This window comes from Paramisgurnus dabryanus, chromosome 6, assembly GCF_030506205.2.
Source record: "Paramisgurnus dabryanus chromosome 6, PD_genome_1.1, whole genome shotgun sequence".
NCBI classification, from domain to species: domain Eukaryota; kingdom Metazoa; phylum Chordata; class Actinopteri; order Cypriniformes; family Cobitidae; genus Paramisgurnus; species Paramisgurnus dabryanus.
The window spans coordinates 30046456-30067832 of record NC_133342.1 but is presented as its reverse complement, the minus strand read 5'-3'; the positions used below and the strand labels follow the sequence as shown (position 1 = coordinate 30067832).

The 21377-nt window shown below is 40.2% G+C and overlaps 1 protein-coding gene across 2 annotated transcripts in view; it reads left to right on the top strand.

The window, feature by feature from the left end:
- asap1a (ArfGAP with SH3 domain, ankyrin repeat and PH domain 1a) overlaps nucleotides 1-21377 on the top strand; it is a 63504-nt gene that overhangs the window by 18039 nt on the left and 24088 nt on the right. For both annotated transcript variants that reach the window (XM_065276531.2, XM_065276532.2), the window contains exons 4-9: nucleotides 1889-1961; nucleotides 8289-8434; nucleotides 12344-12418; nucleotides 16336-16385; nucleotides 16595-16724; nucleotides 17087-17172. In XM_065276531.2, coding sequence (XP_065132603.1) covers nucleotides 1889-1961; nucleotides 8289-8434; nucleotides 12344-12418; nucleotides 16336-16385; nucleotides 16595-16724; nucleotides 17087-17172 — 560 coding nt within the window. The remainder of the gene's footprint in view (nucleotides 1-1888; nucleotides 1962-8288; nucleotides 8435-12343; nucleotides 12419-16335; nucleotides 16386-16594; nucleotides 16725-17086; nucleotides 17173-21377) is intronic.

Genomic DNA, 21377 nt, shown 5'->3' with positions numbered 1-21377 from the left:
GTAGGGAGGTCACGTGTTACATATATAAAACGCACATTTGCGGACCATTGTAAACAATAAACTGACACAAAGACATTTATTAGTATCAGTTGACATACAACAACGTAGGAACGGTCCTCGTTCTCAACACTTGTAAACACTGGGGCGGAGTTTCGCGTTCGTCCTCTGTGACCTCTTGACGTCATGATGTATTGCGTGAGGTCGCGCTGGCGCATCACGACCGGATTTAAACGAGAAGTTGTGCTTTAAAAGTGTATATTTGTTATTTTTATTGTCAAAAGTGACAATCATTTTGCTAGATAAGACCCTTATGCCTCGTTTGGGATCGTTTATAGTCCTTTGAAACTCTGTTGAAAAAAACTGTTAAGTGTTGAGTTTAGTATTAAATGTTGGGCTCTATAAAGTCCATTAAAATGAGAAAAATCCTGGAATGTTTTCCTCAAAAACATAATTTCTTCTCGACCAAACAAAGAAAGACATCAACATTTTGGATGACATGGTGGTGAGTAAATTATCTGGATTTTTCTTTTAAGAAAATTGAATATTCCTATAATTCTTCTTTTTCCAAGGTTATGGCATAGAGTCAACCTGTTTTTGCACGGCGTCTGCCCAATTTTATAACATCCAGGACGACATGCGTCAGAAAATGGGTTGCATTTCCTGCATGTGAACTCATCAGGAAATGCATGTTTTTTTTCTCTGTCTATATTTGGCTTTTCTCTTTTGAAGACAGAAACAAATACATATAAGGGCAGTGGGCTTCTTGAAGACATTCTGTTTGTTTACCTGTTGTTTACTGTCGTGCATCAAAATATTTTAAAGCAAATCCATGAGCTGAGGGCTCTGACCCTCGAGGGCATGTCCGGTTCTCTGAGGTCTTAATTTCACAGTGGTTTTAGTTTATACAATGATATCCACACCTGATAGTAAAGCTTTCTAAAGACTGAAGTGTAGTCGAGAGGTTCTTCCTGCCCTTGTGCTGCGGTTGCTAGGAAACTGCATGTCAAGGGTCCAGAGCTGCTATGTCGAGTTGTGTACAGATTTACAAATGTTGTCTCATTCAACAACACAATGCTATAGTTTTCTTCTCTTTGGCGGCTTTAAAAAAAAAAAAAAATAGTAAATCTGACATTTTTTATAATTTTCTCACCCTCATGCCATCCCAAATGTGGGTAATGTGATACGTTTATAGAGAAAATTATAATTTCTTTTAGCTTATTTAGCGATTGATCCGTAGCATATCCATAGCTTCATGCAGATCTGCACCAATATGCTAACATGTTGATAACATTAAATTCTATTGGTTCTTGCAAATCACACGACAAAACATGGAAATAACAGCTATTCAGAAGATGTGAGAACCAATAAGATCTGATTCTTCAGAGGTTAGGTTTCATTTTTTAAGGTCCAATAGGCTTTTAAATAAGTTACAGGTTGTATTTTATTAGACAGAAATCTTTGTATTTTGGTCTGTTTTACTACAAGAGTACATTTTCAAAGCTAAATGTTTGTCACTATAAGCCCCAAGGCTAACACACGTCAACATTTTCTGAATTCATTGAGTCTTTAAATGTAGCGGTTTGTAAGTGTGTAAGGAGGCTGGTTTGTTTTGTAAGTCTTATTGAGGAATAAATATCAGTCAATTTCTCCATCTCTTATCCTGGCTGAGTGTAGAAATGCTTTTCCAGCCTCTGAAGTGTCTGTTTTGTCATAGTTACTGTGTGATTATGGAATTCCCAATGTTTGGGAATTCCCTGGAAAATGTGGAAAACCATGTCATTCCTGTGGAATTCAAAGACTGATGTAGTCATGAATCATACATGAATCACAAACTTACTTTAGCTGTTTTATAACCATCCTCTTAACTTCTTTTTGTCTGTTTTTCCAGGCTTTGGACCAGGACCGAACAGCTTTACAAAAGGTCAAGAAATCTGTCAAAGCTATCTACAACTCCGGTCAAGGTGAGACCCATATAAAATATTTCCTGTAGGGTTCTGGAAATAAAATCCCATTAAAAAGCTCCATAGAGGAAGTGATTCTTAGCTTATAAGGATAGTTCACCCAAAACTAAAAATTATATCATTATTTACTTACTCTCATGTTGTTACAAACCTGTATAAATTTCTTTGTTCTGATGAACTGGAAGGAAGATATTTTGAGGAATGTTTGTAACCAAACATTCGTTAGTAATCCCTATTCACCTCCATAGTAGGAAAAATAATACTATGGAAGTGAATACTTTTACACACTGCCAACACACATGTGTGTCCAAACACTTTGTAAAAATGATTTTGCATAATATGGGCCCTTTAAAAAAATAAGTCAGAGCGTACATAGTACAGCGTGTACATAGTAAAATGAAACAACATTTATTCATGCCTACAAATGAGTACACCACTACCTATGATCCTGAAACAAGAACAGTCAATCAGAGAAGTCACTGTTACTATGGAAACAAGCATTGCTGTAATCTCCACAGCTGCGTTTTTGCATGTCAGTGCAGGCTAGGTTATCTCAAATTTTTGGATATCTGTTGGAGCTGGTTGGTTTGATGAAAAGCTGAATAGGCATGAAAGGGAATTATACTTGCATATAAAAAACATTTTCTGCTGAAAAGTGGATAGTTACAGCTATGTTCTTTAGTGATAGGTCACTTATTAACTCTTTCCCCGCCAGTGTTTTTTTAAAAAGTTGCCAGCCAGTGCCAGCATTTTTTATTATGATTTTCACAAAAGTTTAATGCCTTCCAGAAAATGTTCTTCTTTAAATATGTAAACATACAATAAATCAAATGAAATATCAGACCCTCTGCTTTAAAAAAAAAATCATTAGTTCTCTTTCTATCACCTCTCAAATATGGGTAGGTCTCTTCAAAAGCACCAGAGATAATTTCATTTTTGACTTACTGCTGTTTGCCCTAGGGCAATACTTCCAGGTTTTATAAGTTGCGGAAGAGCGCGACCTGGTGGATAATAGCAGTGTTACGGATTGCCGGAAATACTTGTCATTGGCAGGGAAGCATTTTCTCTTAATTGACGAGTTAACTCGTCAATGGCGGGGAAAGAGTTAACAACAGACAGGATATTACAATAATGTATTTTGCTATGTGTTTCACTGGTTGTCCAGGTAATATAAGAAACATTATGGGATTTACAGTGCCTGTCATGATATCTTTTGACATTTTGCACTGGTTTCTCTATTAAATGTGACATTTTGCACTGGATTCTTGATTGGACGCTGCTAGACTTTTTCCAACTCCTCTACGTCTGTCTAGGAAAGCATGCTTATATGGCCTCTGTGCCCAATGAAAAGGTCAGGAAGTGCAAAGCATTTATCCCGAAAAATCTTTCAGACCGTGTCTTAGTATATCATGAGTGTATTTGGTTTCTGGTTTACCCAGGCTTTGCATTGCCCATTGTCCAACTACCCTTTCCAGACGCCAGCAGCTGTTGGATTAGGGCTTAGGAAATGTAGACCTGATCACAGATGGACAAAGGCTGTGTTTGAAATCTACGATAGCTGCCAAGTCATTCAAAGACAAAGACATATGTTTATATGAAGGCAGCTTCTAACAAATGTAAGGTTTTAGACAGGCAACATGACAAAATGTCTCATGCTTAACAATAAATTCAGGAGATAAGCAAATATAATGCTTCACATTTATCTTGCAAGTGAAAAAGAAAATGAGGTTGCCGCCAAACGTTTCTGCCATCCGATTGGTTGCCGCCGAACCTCTTCATTGCTCATTACCATAAAGTTGAGTTGATTTCAACTCTTCATGTTCCTCAAACCGTCAAAGATGCGCCACTACTCGCCAGGAACTTTCCCACCGGCTCTTATTAAAGGCACACAAGGCAAGTCTGAGTATTATTTCTCTACTAGCTCCCCCTAGTGTCTGGGAGTAAATGCGTTCTATATCTAAGACTATACGAGACTGAAGGACACCGGGTCGGATACAGCGAACTTGCAAGTGGGGTATTCTTTCTACAGACGGTAGGGGCGGGCGAGAGAGTCTTCATTCGTCATGTAATGAGTCATTTAACCATATACCGACTTACGAAGATGATTTATTAACATAAAAATGCTGCCTTGTGTCCCTTTAAAAACTTCCGGGCACTTTGACGCTCTTACCGGTGGCGGTGTGAACGCACAGTTAGAGAGCACTTGTCCTCTGTGTCTCTTCAGCAATGCAGAGACATCTCCAACATGAGTCAGCAAAAGCCCGCAGAAACATCACCTGTTCTGTTTGTGAATGAAATCACAGGAGGTTGAATGTAGCTGCTCATCGGTACGCTGTCTGATGTCTTCCTGCTGCAATGGGAGGTGTGGGCATTCCTGCTGTGGACAGCAGGCAGAGATGTAAAGCAGCTCACGCTGTGCTATCGACTCTCTGCTGCGTGCATTGCATGTGGCCACAGCATCACGAATCTCACAAGCCTGCTTAATCAGATGTGATTGTGTAGTAAGCACTTTAATCAGCTCCAAATGCACCATTCAATCAGCACCATTCCTGACACATGGCATGGGTCTCTTGTTCCCCGCTGAATTCCTTTGCAAAGGTTTGCTTATATAATTTTGCTTACAGTCTTTTGTAAATCTATCTGACATTTTATAATGGCAGGTTTCCCAGGTCAAATTCTCAGCTCCTGTTTTTGTTATATTTCTTGCAGTAATTAGGTATATTATTGTTTTAATAAAAAGTTTGCACAAATATTTCTTTTGCAAAGAGAAATGTAATATGCCTTTTAAAAAGGCTTATGTCTGTTAAAAGTACTGAAAATAACACTTCACAGTCTTTACTGTATGAATTAAATATACACGCATTCATATAAAGAATTAGCCTGGGTTTCCCCAGTGTGCAAACCTTGTGTGCAAATTTATTCACGCTGCAAGTCTAGCATTGAAACTACAGTATGGACCTTTTTTGCCCCTGAAATAGGGAACCAATCACAGAATGGGGAGACGATGTCTATGCGACGCACCGAAGCAGTTTTGTTTATCCAACGCACTGATGACAGGCAGCTGTGTGTGCACGTGTCAGGTTTACGTGGGCAAGAGCAGCTGTGAGAAAAATTAAAGTTTAAACTATCAAAACTTTAAAACACATTGAAATAATAAATTTTCGGCATGAGGATGCAATTGTCCGCAATAGATATGTGTTGTATACGCTGTTTGATGGGGATGTAAAGACCTGTCGCAGTGTTACCGTGGGTTCACACCAGCTTCAAATTTGCGTTTACACCGTCTTTTTGGCTGCTTGAACATTTTGAGTTTACTTGCTTCATTCGCTCGTGAAAACCGTGCGTGAAATTCTAGTCATCGAGAAATTCGCGTCATGGGAGGGGCTTCTGCGACTCGCTCGCTTCCTGTCATCACGTCACTACTAGAGCAAGCTCCTGATTGATTAACGTGGTGCGTTTTTCCGCCAAAGTTCAAATTTTCCAACTCGCGCATTTGCCGTTGTAATGCTCAATTTGCACCATTCGCGCGAACTAGACACGCGAATTAGGCGGAATTGCATCTACCATGGCGTGCTAAACGCCTTATTCGCGCAGAGAGAGACCTCCAGACGCGCTTCAACTCGTCTTTACATTGACTTAACATTGAAATCACTTGCGCTTCGTGCCTTTACCAAGGCTGGTCTGAACACAGCATTACCGCGGGTTCACACCAGCCGCGCTTAAGACGTCAAATTTGCGTCTCCTGCTTATAGTTTGCCGCTTGAACATTTTAAGTTGACTTGCTTAATTCGCGCATGAAAGCGGCATGTGAAATTCTAGTCATCGAGACATTCACGCAGAAATTTGCGTCATGGGAGGGGCTTCTGCGACCTCGCTCGCTTCCTGTAATCATGTCACTACTAGAGCAAGCTCCTGATTGGTTAACGTGATGAGTTTTGAATTTTCCAACTCGCGCGTTTGCCGTGGCAACACTCAATTCGTGCCATTCGCGCGAACTAAAGGGGCAAATGACATTTAGTCATTGTCATTTAGCAGACGCTTTTGTCCAAAGCGACTTACAAGTGAGGTAAACAATAGAAGCAATTATAGCAACACAAGAATGCACATGAATGCACTGGAAATCATCTAGTCCAACACAATATAGGTAGCCAAGGGTTTGTTAGTAATTTATTATTATTTTTTTAAATGTAGAGATAAAGAGAAAGGTAACTACAGAAAGATAGTAAGTCCATTATCAGAAAGTGAGGTAATGGCGGAAGAGATTGGTTTTTAGCCGAGTCTGAAAGGTAGCACAGTGTCAGCAGATTGTGTCACGACCGGCAGATCATTCCACAGTTGTGGAACAGCTCCTAAGAAGGTACGCGCTAGTGTTTTTTTCCCTTTTTGAGATGGCACCACAAGCCGTTGCTCGGTGGCAGAGCGCAGGAATCAAGGGGGTACATAAGGCTCTATAAGTAAGAGAATGTAAGGGGGTGAGGCAGAATCGCGTCTACTGTGCCGGGCTAAATACCTTATTCGTACTGCGAGACCTCCAGACGCGCGTCAACACATCTTCATATTGACTTAACATTGAAATCACTCGAACTTGATGCCTCTACCGCGGCTGGTCTGAACGCAGCATTAGGACCGGAACGCGTCCTCATAGAAAATACCCATATCTCTGTAAAGGCAAAGCGAGAAATCCAAATCTCCACGTCGCACATGAGCAACGGGTTTTAAAAATGCTTTCTAACTGCAGCCGCATTCAGGAGCCCTATGATGACAAAAGTAAACACAAAGATCGGTTTATGAGATGTAGCGAGTACCGATCAATTCATTTATTGCCGTTATTGGCCGATACCAATCTGCGGCCGATCGATCAGAGCATCCCTAACATATATATTTTATAGTTATCGTTATAATGTGACCGGCCCTTAAACGTGCAATACGCATTTGCATAACGACAATTTGCATTTTATAGTTTACACGGAAACGTTTTCAAAGGTTTGCGTTTTCAGGATCCCCGTTTTTGGTCGTGTAAATGTTGCCTAAATTGTGCACCGCTCTAATATTACAATTGTTTAGAGTTAAACTTATGTAAACTTGGGTGCAGTTGGTCCCAAAACAGTGCAAACGTTTCATTAGCATCAAAATTACTTTTAAAGTCCTTATCCAACAATCACAAATGACTGGAAAGTCTTGGAAAGTCATAGAAATTAATCGGTCAGAAAGTGTGGGAACCTTGGTTAGGTAACTAACGTTGATCTGCTGGTTTGATCTGCTTTTCTTTTCTCCAGACATCAGGGGGTTGTGGGTGAGGCTCATATTAAAACGCACAGTTAGACATGAGCTCATAACCTAGATATAAACATTTAGAAATGAGCTCAACTCATTTCTTGTTTTGTGCCCTGTTAGCGTAATATCCTGAACGAGCAGCTTTTACATGCTGTGATTTCCCCATTACTCTGAGTTCAGAAAGTCTGCACTAAACTCTCCCAGCTGGTCATTTAGGGAAGGTGACGGCACCCTGATTTAGGGCACTGGCTCTCAAAGCTACCCTCAGCAAAGCATAATGCCTCTGTCAGGGGCTGGGGTCCCAGATTGGGGGGACAGGAAGATCGGTATTAATCCCAGATGACGGTAATTCATATTATGGATGAGTTGGTTTTCAAATGAATAATTAGTATAGGGAACATACACACTGTACACCACTTTCCCTGTCTTTTCATGTAACATGAGACTGCTTTTACGTTTTCCTCGTGTACAAATTGGAAATTGGCCGCAGGTCAGTTTTTTCCAGCAGGTTTGACGACCTTGCTGCCATTCTCTCAGTGGGATGAAAGCTTTAGCACATATGCATATTGAAAGAGCTTTTACTGGTTTATTTATCATCCTGTGGCCTGGGATTCACACAGGATGCTCTCCTAATTGAGGAATGAGTAGGGAGTTGGGGGATTTTTTGTCTGCGTCCTCATGGAATGCAATTAAAATTTCTTTAGAAACACTTTCAAGTAAGGGATAATGTATTTTCAGCATGTTGTTATCGCAAAATAAAACCTGACAGGGTGATGAAAGGGTGTATTTTGCGATAACAACCAGCTGGATGTACATTATTTTAATTAATGCATGGCTGCTTGCCACCAGCAAGTAATTGGACATGACATATCGATTCGAATGAAATGTTTTATTCGCTCAATCTGTAACGAATTCAAACCTAGAATGAGAAAGAGACACCGGAGTGATACATTAAACATATACTGTACGCAGTATCGGTCAATATTTAATTGAAATTAAATATTATTTTATCATTATAGCTGATGTGTAAGGTCTCTTCGTTTGTTCCCACAGAGCATGTGCAGAACGAGGAGAATTATGGTCAGGCGCTGGACAAGTTTGGCAGCAACTTTATCAGCCGAGATAACTCTGATCTGGGAACAGCCTTCATCAAGTTTTCAGGCCTCATCAAAGAACTGGCTGCCCTGCTCAAGAACCTGGTGAGGTTTTAAAGACTTTGCCTCTATGAAGAAGACAATATAATAGTTCCTGTCAAAAGTTTAGAAATACTTCACTGAAATGCTTAACATGATCTTAAAAATCTATTATTCTGAAGGTTTTTATGCTTGAAATTACTTTTGTAGACGAAAATATACTTGCCAAACATATCAACTTCATTTTAATTTTCAAAACTATAATTGTATTATAAAATTAATCTAAGGGAAGTTGATTGGTAAAATGAGCCATGAGTACGATTTTGCAAATTATAGGCAAACTATTTTGGATGCTTTTAGTCACAAAATCATGCCCACCGTTGACTGTTATTCCATACATTTACATTACATTTATCTGACGCTTTTATCCAAAGCGACTTACAATTGCTATATATGTCAGAGGTCGCACGCCTCTGGAATAACTAGGGGTTAAGTGTCTTGCTCAGGGACACAGTGGTGTGTCACAGTGGATTTCGAACCCGGGTCTTTCACACCAAAGGCGTGTGTCTTATCCACTGCACCATCACCACCCCAAAATGTGGAAAATATATCAATAAAGAATGAGTGTTTCCAAACTTTTCACCAGTAGTGTATATTTTATTTATACCACAGGGCTGTTGAATGCTTCATTCTGATTGGTTAAGAAATGTTCCACAGGTGTTGATTATTTTTCTGTAAAAGGCACACCTGACCTGTCAAATGTCTTAAAATAATGCTGGTCTAAGCTGAATAATTTACTTCGGTCTTTTGAATTATTTGAAAATAATGTGTCATGCCGCATTACCACCTTGGGTGTGCATTATTGTCAAATAATTCAACGACCTGTAGTCAATTATTCCTTACTGAATCCGTTCTGTCTGTTTATTTTAAACATACAAAACATTGCTCTTTTTGCATCTATTGTTTATTTAAATGTAGGTTATCTGTCTGAAACTATGGGCTAGATTTACTAACAGCTTGCACCAGATCATGCGCCTCTTTTGCCGTTAAGAAACTACAGTCAGGATTTACCAAAGACACGCAGAAAAACTTAAAGCCACTGACTTCTAGGACTATTTTAGGAGTTTACAGAAAATTTATGGGAGGAGATTATTTAAATCACACAATGGGATTTAATAAGGTTTGAGCTTATCAATTTACTTGTATTCGCGGTATTATATAAACGGTTTCAGCAGCAACAGCATAACTAAACGGCTTTTGTGGACTAAAAGCAACTTCCGGTACACTTCCACATAAATCAGTAACAACAGAGTCTATTTCCAAAAACAAGGGAAATAAATGACAAGAAAATTACCTTTGTTCATATACCATATCTAACACGTATCAAATATTTCACTGAACTAACGTTACTGTGTAAAATTATTGTAAACAATGTTAGCTACATGTCCTTGAATTCTTGCTTGGACCCAAACCTTTTTTTGCAGATACATCAAACCTTTCTTCGATGCGATTACAATTAGATCCAATTAGATTAATTTTTCGATATTTTTATATTACGTGCCTAGTTAACCAGTTACATTTTTACTTACAAATGCAACCAAAATATATAATCTGTCCCAATTAAAACAATTACAACAACAAGCTTAACAAAAATACATTTTTTTTAAAATAAATAAAAATGAATAATGAGGGGCAAAATGTCACATAAAATCAAGCTTATGATGGCAACAGTCAAATTCGTACAGTATTTTCAGTCCCTCCAGAAAAACGTGATTATGCCATCGCATGATTTAACGCATAATCAGCCAAAGTCTGCATATTTATGCAGGGGACGCATTTTTTCAAATACGCTGCACTTTCTCAGCATAAATTTCAGATTTCCGTGCGCAAAATATGCGGGGCTTGCATGATTTCATTATCCCCGCATTTTCGTAGCAAAAATCACATATCTTAGTTGAAAACTGTTGCATTTACCTTACAGAAGCGCAGCCATGTCCCCTGTTGCCTTTATGTGATTATGTGACGTGAACGTCAATGAGTGCGTTTACATGCACAGAATAAGCGGAAAACTATCAAAAATCTGCTTATTACAGAAAACTGTTTTCATGCGTTTACATGCAAATCAATAAGCCGGCTATGCAGACAACTGCGTTTACATGGGACTTGAAGAATTATCGGTTTTCTTGCAGGCAGTGACGTCACCACCTATAGTACACAAGAGTCGATCAAAAAGTCAACGACATGTCTGTCTTAAGCTGTACTGTTGTATCTCTCCTCGTGTCTGCAGAACCTGTAAATGTAACATAAACTTCTATTTTAACAGTTTCCCTGCCAACTGCTTTAGTCGAGCGGAGACTTTTATACGTTACCTTGCGCTTACTTCCGCGTGTGACATTTATCTTTCATACGCGGAGACATGCGCACATGGACAAAACCGTGAGAAAGCGGGTTAAGGTGTTTACATGCCACGCGAAATCGGCGTAATGAGCAAAAAACTACCTGTGCCGATCGGTTTTTGCTTACGCTGTTTATGGGCTTTCCCCGATTAAAGAAAACCGCTTTATGCGTTTACATGACCCCACGTGTAATCAGTTTATTAAGCATAATCGGCGTAAGACTGTGCATGTAAACGCACTCAATGAAAAGCTGCAAAAGCTGCAAACTGTTTTTGCAAGTTCCCACAGTGTTTGCAAGTTCACGCAATATTTGCAAGTTCCCGCAATTTTTGCAATTTCCTGTCAGGATCCTGCCATAGAGTCTTGTTTTATATTTATGTTTTATTATGATGGCAGGGTTCTGACAGCCTCATGTTCTATGCGGAGGCTCATGGCCTTGTATATTGGGTCATGTGCCTCTGGTGTCTCGTCTCTTGTCTCCGCCCCCTGTTCTCCCAGTTCATCATTTAATCATTAGTTCATTACCCTCACCTGTTTTCCCCTTGTTATCCTGTTTAGTCTTTCAGATTTAATGCCCTCGTGTTCTCAGTCCTGTGCACGTTCGTTTTGTATCACTCATGTGTTATCTTGTATAGTGTTTGTACCGTTGGCAAGTGTTAGTATTTCGTGTTTCGTGTATGTTTTGTTCCCATGTGGGCTTTTGTTTTTTCAGTGTTAATAAAAGTGTTTTTTGTTCACCCCCGACATCGCCTGCATTTGGGTTCATCTCTCCAAAAATCCTCACAGTTCCCAGAATTTCATTGCATAAAATTGCATAAATATCCCGCATTTTTAAAGAAAACGTGCCACAAGATCAAGGATTTTTGCCCGCAACAATCACAAAAAAACTGCTTTTTTCTGGAAGACTGTATTTTGTGCCAAAATGTGCAGTAGTGACAGTCACTCAGGTATTTGTACATTGAAAAATAAATTAATATATAAAAATAAAGCTGTTAAACTTAAGCATTTGATCTGTCACACAACATCAGATCTAACAGTCAGATGAAAATAAAAAAAAGCATGCTTTGGAGGAAATGTGTAGATGGACGTTACGTCAAGGAATAAGGAAATGGAGAGTGTCAAAATAAAGGTACCTCAAAACGATTTTTTACGTGTGGCATAGATGCATCAGATCGTTAGTAATAAAATCGATACATATCGATGTATTGTTACACCCCTATAAGTTATATCAACTTTTTTACAAGCCAAAACTTAAAATTGTAGGTTGACTTGACTTGCCCAAGTTGTATGTACTTTATGCTGCATTTTTTTTACAGTGTTTGTTTTGTATTTATCATGTTTCACTGCTTTAAAGAAATATTTGCAATTCCTTGCAACTTCATGTCTATGAACTGTAGCCACAGTTGGTTTGTTTATTCTAATACATTTACACTGGAAGCCTAGCAGACAGCACAGTGAAAACTATGTAAACATATGGTGTGAATAGACATGAAGTCAATGTTGCTTTATTTAGATTATATATGTATGTGATATGAGCCTCTGGCTTTATGTGTCTGATTTTAGTTTTTCTTCTCCACAGCTTCAGAGCCTCAGTCACAATGTCATCTTCACCCTGGACTCTTTGCTGAAAGGAGATCTGAAGGGAGTGAAGGGGGTAAGATTTAAAACCCCGTCGTCAGACTGCACTAATTAGAAAGGGCAGTCTCTGAAGAGCACACTGATTTATTGCCTCATTCCCGCCTCTTCGGACCAAAAAGCGCTCACCGTAAATCTCGCCAAAGTTAAATTAAGGGTTCCTTCGCGCTGCTGTCCTTTATAAAAACGTGATGCTAAAGGAACAGCCGCTGTTACCGCTAGTAAACGGTGTGGGAGTGTTTCAAAATGTTTACCGGCTGACTGCGGTAAAAAGCTCAGGCGTCAGCCTAAAGCCAAACATGTATCCATAGTGAAAATTACTTCAACTAAGTGAAGGGGCGTCTGACGCGTCGAGCTGTTTTGAAAGTGCCGCCTGATTGTTTTCACATTATCGTGACCCGAGCTAAGAGCCTTTGCAGCATCAGCTGAATTTCTGAGTGGAAGTGATGAGGCTTCACTTTTTTGCTCAGTAGACTGAAAATACCCACCTACCAGCCCCCTCTCACTCTTATCTCTTACATTGTGCATATCTCTCTTTCATTTGGCCTCTTACTCAGCGGAAATGTAACGTTCTCTGATGCCCTTATTGACAGAGGCATAAGCAGCTGAAGGGAATAAGTGACGTCCCATGAGGACATTATCAGCTCTCTCGAAAATCTTTCCTGCGCAGGAACAGATGCTTCATAAAGCGTTCGCCCACGCTAATGCTCCTGTACGTGTAACCAGGACTCGCTCAGAGCTGGACTCTTAAATTGTTTGAGGAAATGAGAGAAAACAAAAATCAGGTTTTATATTCAGTTGCGTCAGCATTACAGCAGAGCACAAAATGCCAAAATACACTGAAACAAGACTGCGTATTATTACAAATATTTTACATTTACCTGTTTTTTGCATTTTCATCTAGATTTGTTTTATAAATAATTTAAGAATAAAGAATAATATATTAATGTCAAATGTTTAGTCACCGAAACAAACCTTTTGTCCTGCTGACATATATCTTAATCTTTGACTTTTTGTAGATGATTGTTTCAAACATTTCTAGTTTCTAGATTGTGCAAATATTTCTGTAATTCTAGTTGTTTTAATTAAAGCTGCAGTTTGTAACTTGTGCCTCTATTGCTCCGTTACTCAGTGCAGGTGAATCTGAAGCTTCAGAGCGGATCTGTCATTATACATTGACATGACAGTTTGAAGTACATCCTAAAAGTTATCTGTCATCTGAAAAAGTAATATATCTGCTGAGTTTGTTTCGACTAAATTTCACTTAAAAGTCACTTTGCTGATGTCTTACCTTTTCAGAGGATAAAGTCATCTTTGCGCCTGCATTTATTTTTTTTAAATGTTGAAAAGTCCTGGGGCCTCATTTATCAACCGCGCTTACGAACAGATCTGTGCGTAAAGAGTGCATAAAAACATTTTTACACAAAGTGTGGAATTTAGCAACTTGCGGTTATACGTTGAAATGTGTGTAAATATACGCACACCTCTGGGGGGCTTACACAGAGAATCTAGTGGTAGAATAGCGATACTACAGAGGACTATCCCCAGTCTCTAATGAACACTTTGTGTATTTATTATTCACACCCAGGTGTTAAACTGATTTGTGTTAAAAAAGTAACAGCAAATTGTTAGATGCCAAATTGGTGTCTAACCCTATAAAAGAAAGCTGCGACAAATGCATGACACAGTGCAATGGCTTATCTTGCGTTATTCGAAGACTTGGCAAACCATGCGCTAAGTTCTGTCGTTGTCTGTTCTCCATTTGCACTGATTTTACATCGGTGTGATGTGACGCTTGACCGATAATTTAATGTCAAACGATTTTTTATTTCTGGAAGTGTTCTCTTCTCAGACCCAGTGGAATTAACTCATTCCTGCCAGCCTTTTTTTAAGCTGGCCGCCAGCATTTTTTTGTGATTTTAGCAAAATTCCTTCCAGGAAAATGTTCTTCCATAAATAAATTAACATACAAATATATTTAAATGGAGGAACAGACTCACTGCTTTTAAACAAATAAACAAAACTGAAAAAAAATTCATCCTATCTTCATTTGTTTTTTTTTTATAACCGCTCAAATATGGATAGGTTTCTTCAAAAATACAAAATTTTGAGCAAAAAGCTGAAATAATTGCATTTTTCTAAAGGACTTTTGAAACAGACCAGATTCAGAACGATGATCAAAACATACATGGAGTTTACAACATTGTAGAATTAGCTGATGCCTCAGTTGTTTATAAGACCGCCATCTGGTGGATAATAGCGGAATTATAGATTACCATAAAAACTCATCAGGGAAGCGTCATTGGCAGGGAAATGTATCTCCAAAAGCACCTCCACTTCTGTGTCTGTAAAGTTCCTCTTTTTTGCTCTCTTTGCCATTATTGCAGTGAGCAAAAAGCACAACCATGTGACCTATAAAGGGAAGTGTTGTCACCATATATGGTTCATTGGAGGCGTTTCGGAATGCAAATGACCATGAACGTGCACGAGCATGGTGCTTAACTCTTTCCCCGCCAGCATTTTAAAAAAAAAGTTGCCAGCCAGTGCCAGCATTTTTCATGATTTTCATAAAAGTTGAATGCCTTCCAGAAAATGTTCTTCTTTAAATATATAAACATACTATATATCAAATAAAAGAACAGACCCTCTGCTTTCAAACAGAAAAAAACCTTTTCATTCTACCTTTATAAGTTCTCTTTTATCACCTCTCAAATATTGCTAGGTTTCTTAAGAAACACCAAATTTATATATGAGATAATTCCATTTTTGTGAAGGACTTTTGATAGAGATCAGATTCAGAGCGATCCTCAAAACATACACGGACATACAGCTGTTTGTCCTAAGGGAATACTTCCAGGTTTTATAAGTTGCGGAAAAGCGCTACCCGGTGGATAAAAGCGGTATTGCAGAAAGCCGGAAATACTCGTCATTGGCAGGGAAGCGTTATCTCTTAATTGATGAGTTAACTTGTCAATGCTGGGGAAAGAGTTTGATAAATATAGATTTTTTTACTTATATAGAACAAATTTTACGCACTGTTGATAAATGTTAACTCTTAACGCTGTCACGTTTTCTTTTTAAATGAAGCTTTCCACTGTTTACAACCCAAGTAATAAAGATGATCAACTTTTAGAAGGATCTCTTGATAGAAATGCAATATTTTATATATATAAAACTATATTACTTTTCAGTCCTTTGCGATGTCACAGAGTTGAACGTCTTCATGCATTGACATGATTTGCGAGGTACATTTGCAAATAATTCATGAAGTCATACCTCTGCAATTATTTGATTGATTGTGTTTTAGAAGTATGCTCAATATTACTGGTTATGTGATCACCGATGCACTGGCAGAGAGAGAGAGAAAAAGAGAGAGAGCGGACCGGAAGAAAAGTTGAAGCTTAAAGGACAAAAGATTAAACTATTACGATGCTATTATACAAATTTTTTTTCAGGACGTCCTTGCGACCCAGTGGCAGCTTGTCCACGACTTGTTGGGGACCTCTGCTCTAAACGATAGTGAAAATATACTGTATAAAGCTATGAAGTTGGTACACTTTAGGTAAAGTAACATGTGAATAATGTAATTACGAGAATAGTTTACAGAGACTGACAAATCTGATAAAGCAATTGCATTACCACCAAAAGTCCATATTTTTCCCACTATTGCACATTTGGGATACAAACAAATGGCCCCTCCCCCCACAATGATATAATGTTTATTCAGAAATGTCGTCCATTAAGCTTATTTACAAAAAAAAACATGTCTGACACACTTTGAGCGTTTGCAACATTTTATCTCTTTTTTTTTCTCTCTGGTGCTTTATACTGTATAATAATAATGCATTTAGTTTAACAGCTGTGAAAATGTCTGTAACTCTGCACAGTAAACCTAATTGTTTCCCGCACTATTTATTTTATTTTCCCACACCACAGGATCTTAAAAAGCCATTCGACAAGGCCTGGAAAGACTATGAGACCAAGTTGTAAGTATCTTTATAGTGTAACTGTGTTTGTATTCATCACACTTTATAGTAAATGGTTGTTTAATGTAATGCGGTGATGTACAGCTGTTTATTGCTATGCTCAAACAACACAGCATATCAGTATTACAGCAGGACGGTGGTTACCTCAAGCTGAACCAACTGCAGCTCGTTTCTCTATGTTATAATGATGAATTTTCTTTTCGCTATAGCACAAAAATCGAGAAGGAGAAGAGGGAACATGCCAAGCAGCACGGTATGATCCGTACGGAGATCACCGGTGCAGAAATCGCAGAGGAGATGGAGAAGGAACGACGAATCTTTCAGCTACAGATGTGCGAGGTGTGTACTTCACAAATTAAAACTTTGTGTATTTTTCTCTATTTAGTTTTGTTCACTTTAAAAAGTTAAGGTTGTTAACAGTTAACAGCACAGTGTACACATTAGCCATTATAACATCAAGATCTGTCCAGTGTAGTTCTCAAAGTCACAATTAAAAATATTACTTGTGTCTTTAGTAGTATTGTACTTAATCTATCGTGTCACACCAGATGTGTTAGGGTGGACTATTTAATAACGCTTCTTATAGTAAACTTAACCACTTCAAACTATGTTAAGGGTGTAGTGTCTCAGATGTAATTTGCTAACACACAAATGCAAGTTCAGCATTTTATGTGTGTTGTATTGTCCACACTTCCCAACAGTACCTGATCAAAGTCAATGAGATTAAAACCAAGAAGGGAGTGGATCTTCTCCAGAATCTCATCAAGTATTATCATGCACAGTGCAAGTAGGTATCCCAGAATTTTCTCAAACCAAACCATTTTTTCAATGGTGTTACCGTTTTATTATATGTCTGTTGTAAGTAGGGTGTGAAATGCTATATAAGTCCAGCTTAGTAGACATACACTGCAAAAAATGACTTTCTTACTTAGTATTTTTGTCTTGTTTTCAGTTAAAGTATCTAAAAATTCTTAAATTAAGATGTTTTTTTCTTGATGAGCAAAATTACCTAGGGAAATAACTCTAGTTTTTAGACAAAAATATAAACTAAGTAAATTATCTGCCAATGGGATAAGAACAAAAGTTTACTTTTTTCATAAACAATTAATTCAAGAAATTTTTTCTTATTCCATTGGCAGTTTTTTTGCTTGTTTTAAGCACAAATTTGCTTAAATTTGATATATTTTTGTCTTATTTTCCTAGGTCATTTTGCTCGTCAAGAAAATACATCTTAATTTAAGAAATTTTAGATATTATTACTGAAAACAAGACAAAAATACTTCAGTGTAAATACTGCACTGCAAAAAATGATTTTCAAGAAAATATTTTCTTAGTATGTTTGTCTTGTTTTCAGTAAAAATATCAAAAAATTCTCAAATTAAGATGCTTTGTCTTGATGAGCAAAACAACCCAAGAAAATAAGTGTAGGTTTTAGAGTGAAAATATCAAATTTAAATGATTTTGTGCATAAAACTAGCAAAACATCTGCCAATGGGGTAATTTTTCATAAATTTAGTGTTTAAGAAAACTTTTCAAGATTTTTTGCTTACCCCATTGGCAGATTTTTTGCTTATTTTATGCACAAAATCACTTAAATTTAAAAACTATCTAAAAACTAAACATATTTTCTTGGGTCGTTTTGCTCATCAAGAAAAAGCATCTTAATTTAAGAATTTTTTGATATTTTTCCTGAAAACAAGAAAAAAATACTAAGAATTTTTTTTCTTGAAAATCTTTTTTTGCATTGTGTATGACAACTCTTTTGAAAATTAAAGGGACACAAGGCAGCATTTTTATGTTAATAAATCATCTTCGTAAGTCGGTATATGGTTAAATGACTAAATGACTTTAACAATGGTTTTCTATAACCAAACGTCTCGGGTTACGAATGTAACCATTGTTCCCCGAGAAGGGAACGAGACGCTGCGTCGCCGAAGCTACGCTATGGGAACGCCCTCTGCGTGATTGTGTCTGAAGCACGTATGTCAAATCAGTCCAATGGTCAAGTGACACGTCATAGGCGGGTGACGTGGGAACCAGGAAGCTATAAAAAGAGCACCCAGCAAGCCAACTTCAGCTAAATTGTGCCGAAGCAAGGCGAGACAGGGATGCAGGGAGTATGGCAGGGAGACGCAGCGTCTCGTTCCCTTCTCGGGGAACAATGGTTACATTCGTAACCCGAGACGTTCCCCTTCGAGGGAACTCGAGCTGCGTCGCCGAAGCTACGCTATGGGAACGATGTACCAAAACACCATACTACCAAATGCCTGTCTGTGTGTAAAAACGCGCACAGCTTAAGACATGAGCACCTGGGCTCCAGGCGTAGCACCAACATCTAACTCGTAAAACCGAACGAATGTGAGCGGAGAGGACCAGCCTGCCGCATCACAGACATCCTGCATTGAAGCCCCTAGCCACAAGGCCTTAGAGGCTGCCATACCCCGGGTAGAATGAGCCCTGACGGCGATAGGTGAAGGCCGTCCAGTGGTCTCATAAGCCAGAGAGATAGTCTCAACTATCCACTTACTGAGTGTCTGCTTGGTCGCCGGCAGGCCTTTCTTGGGCGAGCCAAAGCACACAAACAGTTGCTCAGACCTCCTCCACAAAGAAGATCTGTGAACATAGGCATCCAGTGCTCGCACTGGACACACCAAGTTAAGCTTTTCCTGATTCCTATCCCTAAATGGGGGAGGACAGAGGGCCTGAAGTACGACAGGTCGTGGCACATTAGACGGTACCTTAGGCACATACCTGGGCCTTGGGTACAAGAAAGCCTTAACCATCCCCGGTGCGAATTCAAGGCACGTAGGGGAAACCGACAGGGCCTGAAGGTCACCCACTCTCCTCAGAGAAGTGACTGCCAACAGAAGTACTGTCTTAAGTGCCACAAACTTGACTGGAACGGTCTCAATGGGCTCAAACGGAGCCATGGACAGACCTTCCAGCACAACGGCCAGGTCCCAAGCTGGGACCCTGGGTCGGACTACAGGCCTCAGCCTCCGAGTGCCACGAAGGAAGCGAACCACCAGCGGGTCTCTCCCAAGGGATTGCCCGACCAAAGGAACATGGTAAGCCGAGATGGCCGCCACATACACCTTCAGTGTAGAAGGAGATAACCCTGCGGTGAACTTTTCCTGCAGAAACTCCAAGACTGTACCAATTGGGCAGTTCACAGGGTCATGCAGGTGTTTGCTGCACCAGGAAGTAAAGACTCTCCATTTAAAGGCATAAAGCTTCCTCGTGGAGGGAGCTCTGGAGTGAAGAATGGTCTCAGCAGCCTCAGCTGAGAGACCAGATTCTATGAGTCTGGCCCCCTCAGTGGCCAGACCCACAGTTTCCATAACTCTGGGCGGGGGTGAAGAATCGAGCCACCCGCCAGAGAGAGGAGATCCCTCCTGACGGGTATTTCCCAAGGTGAGCCGTCGAGGAGGGACACCAGGTCCGAGAACCATATTCGGTTCGGCCAGAGTGGGGCAACCAACAACAAGCGGACGTTGTTGCGACGAACCCTTTCCAGAACTCCCGGGAGCAGAGCGATCGGGGGAAAAGCGTACCGCCGTAGCCTCGGCCATGGCTGAACCATGGCATCCAGACCCAGCGGTGCTGGATGTGTGAGAGAAAACCATAGCGGACAGTGTGTCGTCTCTCTGGACGCAAACAGATCCACTTCCGCCTGGTAAAATCTCGTCCAGATGGACTCCACCACCTGAGGGTGGAGCCTCCACTCCCCGGGCCTCAGCCCCTGTCTCGACAGGACGTCTGCTCCCTGATTCAGACACCCGGGAATGTACACTGCTCTGAGGGACAGCAACTTCCCCTGTGTCCACAGAAGGATATGCCGCGCCAATTTGTACAAAGGGCGTGAACGCAAACCCCCCTGGTGGTTGACGTACGCGACTACCGACGTGTTGTCTGTCCGGACTAACACGTGATGGCCCCGCAGGTGAGGGATGAAACATCTCAGGGCGTAGAACACTGCCATCATCTCTAGGCAATTTATGTGCCAGCTGAGCTGTCTGGCCCCCCATAATCCATGAGCCAGATGGCTCCCCATAGTTGCTCCCCAGCCTGTGAGGGAAGCATCCGTTGTCAGCGTAACTCGACGGAACTGAGCCCCCAACATCAGTCCTTGGGAGAGAAACCATGGTCTCTTCCAAAGATCTAAGGCACGAAGACATCTGCGCGTGACCTTGATCCGACGGAACGGGTTGCCCCTCGGGGAAAACCCTTTGGTTTTGAGCCACCACTGTAGCGGTCTCATGTGAAGCAGCCCAAGGGGTATCACATTGGACGCTGCTGCCATGAGCCCCAACAACCTCTGAAATTGTTTTACAGTGTGTGACTGGCCTAACTTCACTCTGCCTACAGCCAAAAGAATGGATTCCACACGAGCAGGGGACAGATGTGCCTGCATTGTCGTTGAATCCCATATAACGCCAAGAAAAGCTGTCCTCTGTACTGGAGAGAGCATGCTTTTCTTTGCATTTAGCCTTAACCCCAGTTCTCTCATGTGGGTCAGCACAGCATCTCGATGCTGCGCTGCCATACTCTCTGATTGGGCTAAAATTAGCCAATCGTCTATGTAGTTTAAGACACGGATGCCCCGGAGTCGTAATGGAGCCAGCGCTGCATCCATGCACTTTGTAAATGTACGGGGTGACAGAGATAGACCGAAAGGGAGAACCCGATATTGGTAAGCCACGCCCCCGAAGGCGAACCTCAGGAATCTCCTGTGTTGCGGGAGGATAGATATGTGAAAATACGCGTCTTTTAGATCTATCGTCACAAACCAGTCCTCGGATCTGATTTGTGTGACGATCTGCTTTATAGTTAACATCTTGAACTTTAGTTTTGCAACAGACCGGTTCAGATGACGTAGATCTAAAATCGGACGTAACCCCCCGTCTTTCTTTGGAACTATGAAATAGCGGCTGTAAAACCCTGACTCCCTGTTGTGAGGAGGAACACATTCTATGGCTTCCTTGCACAAGA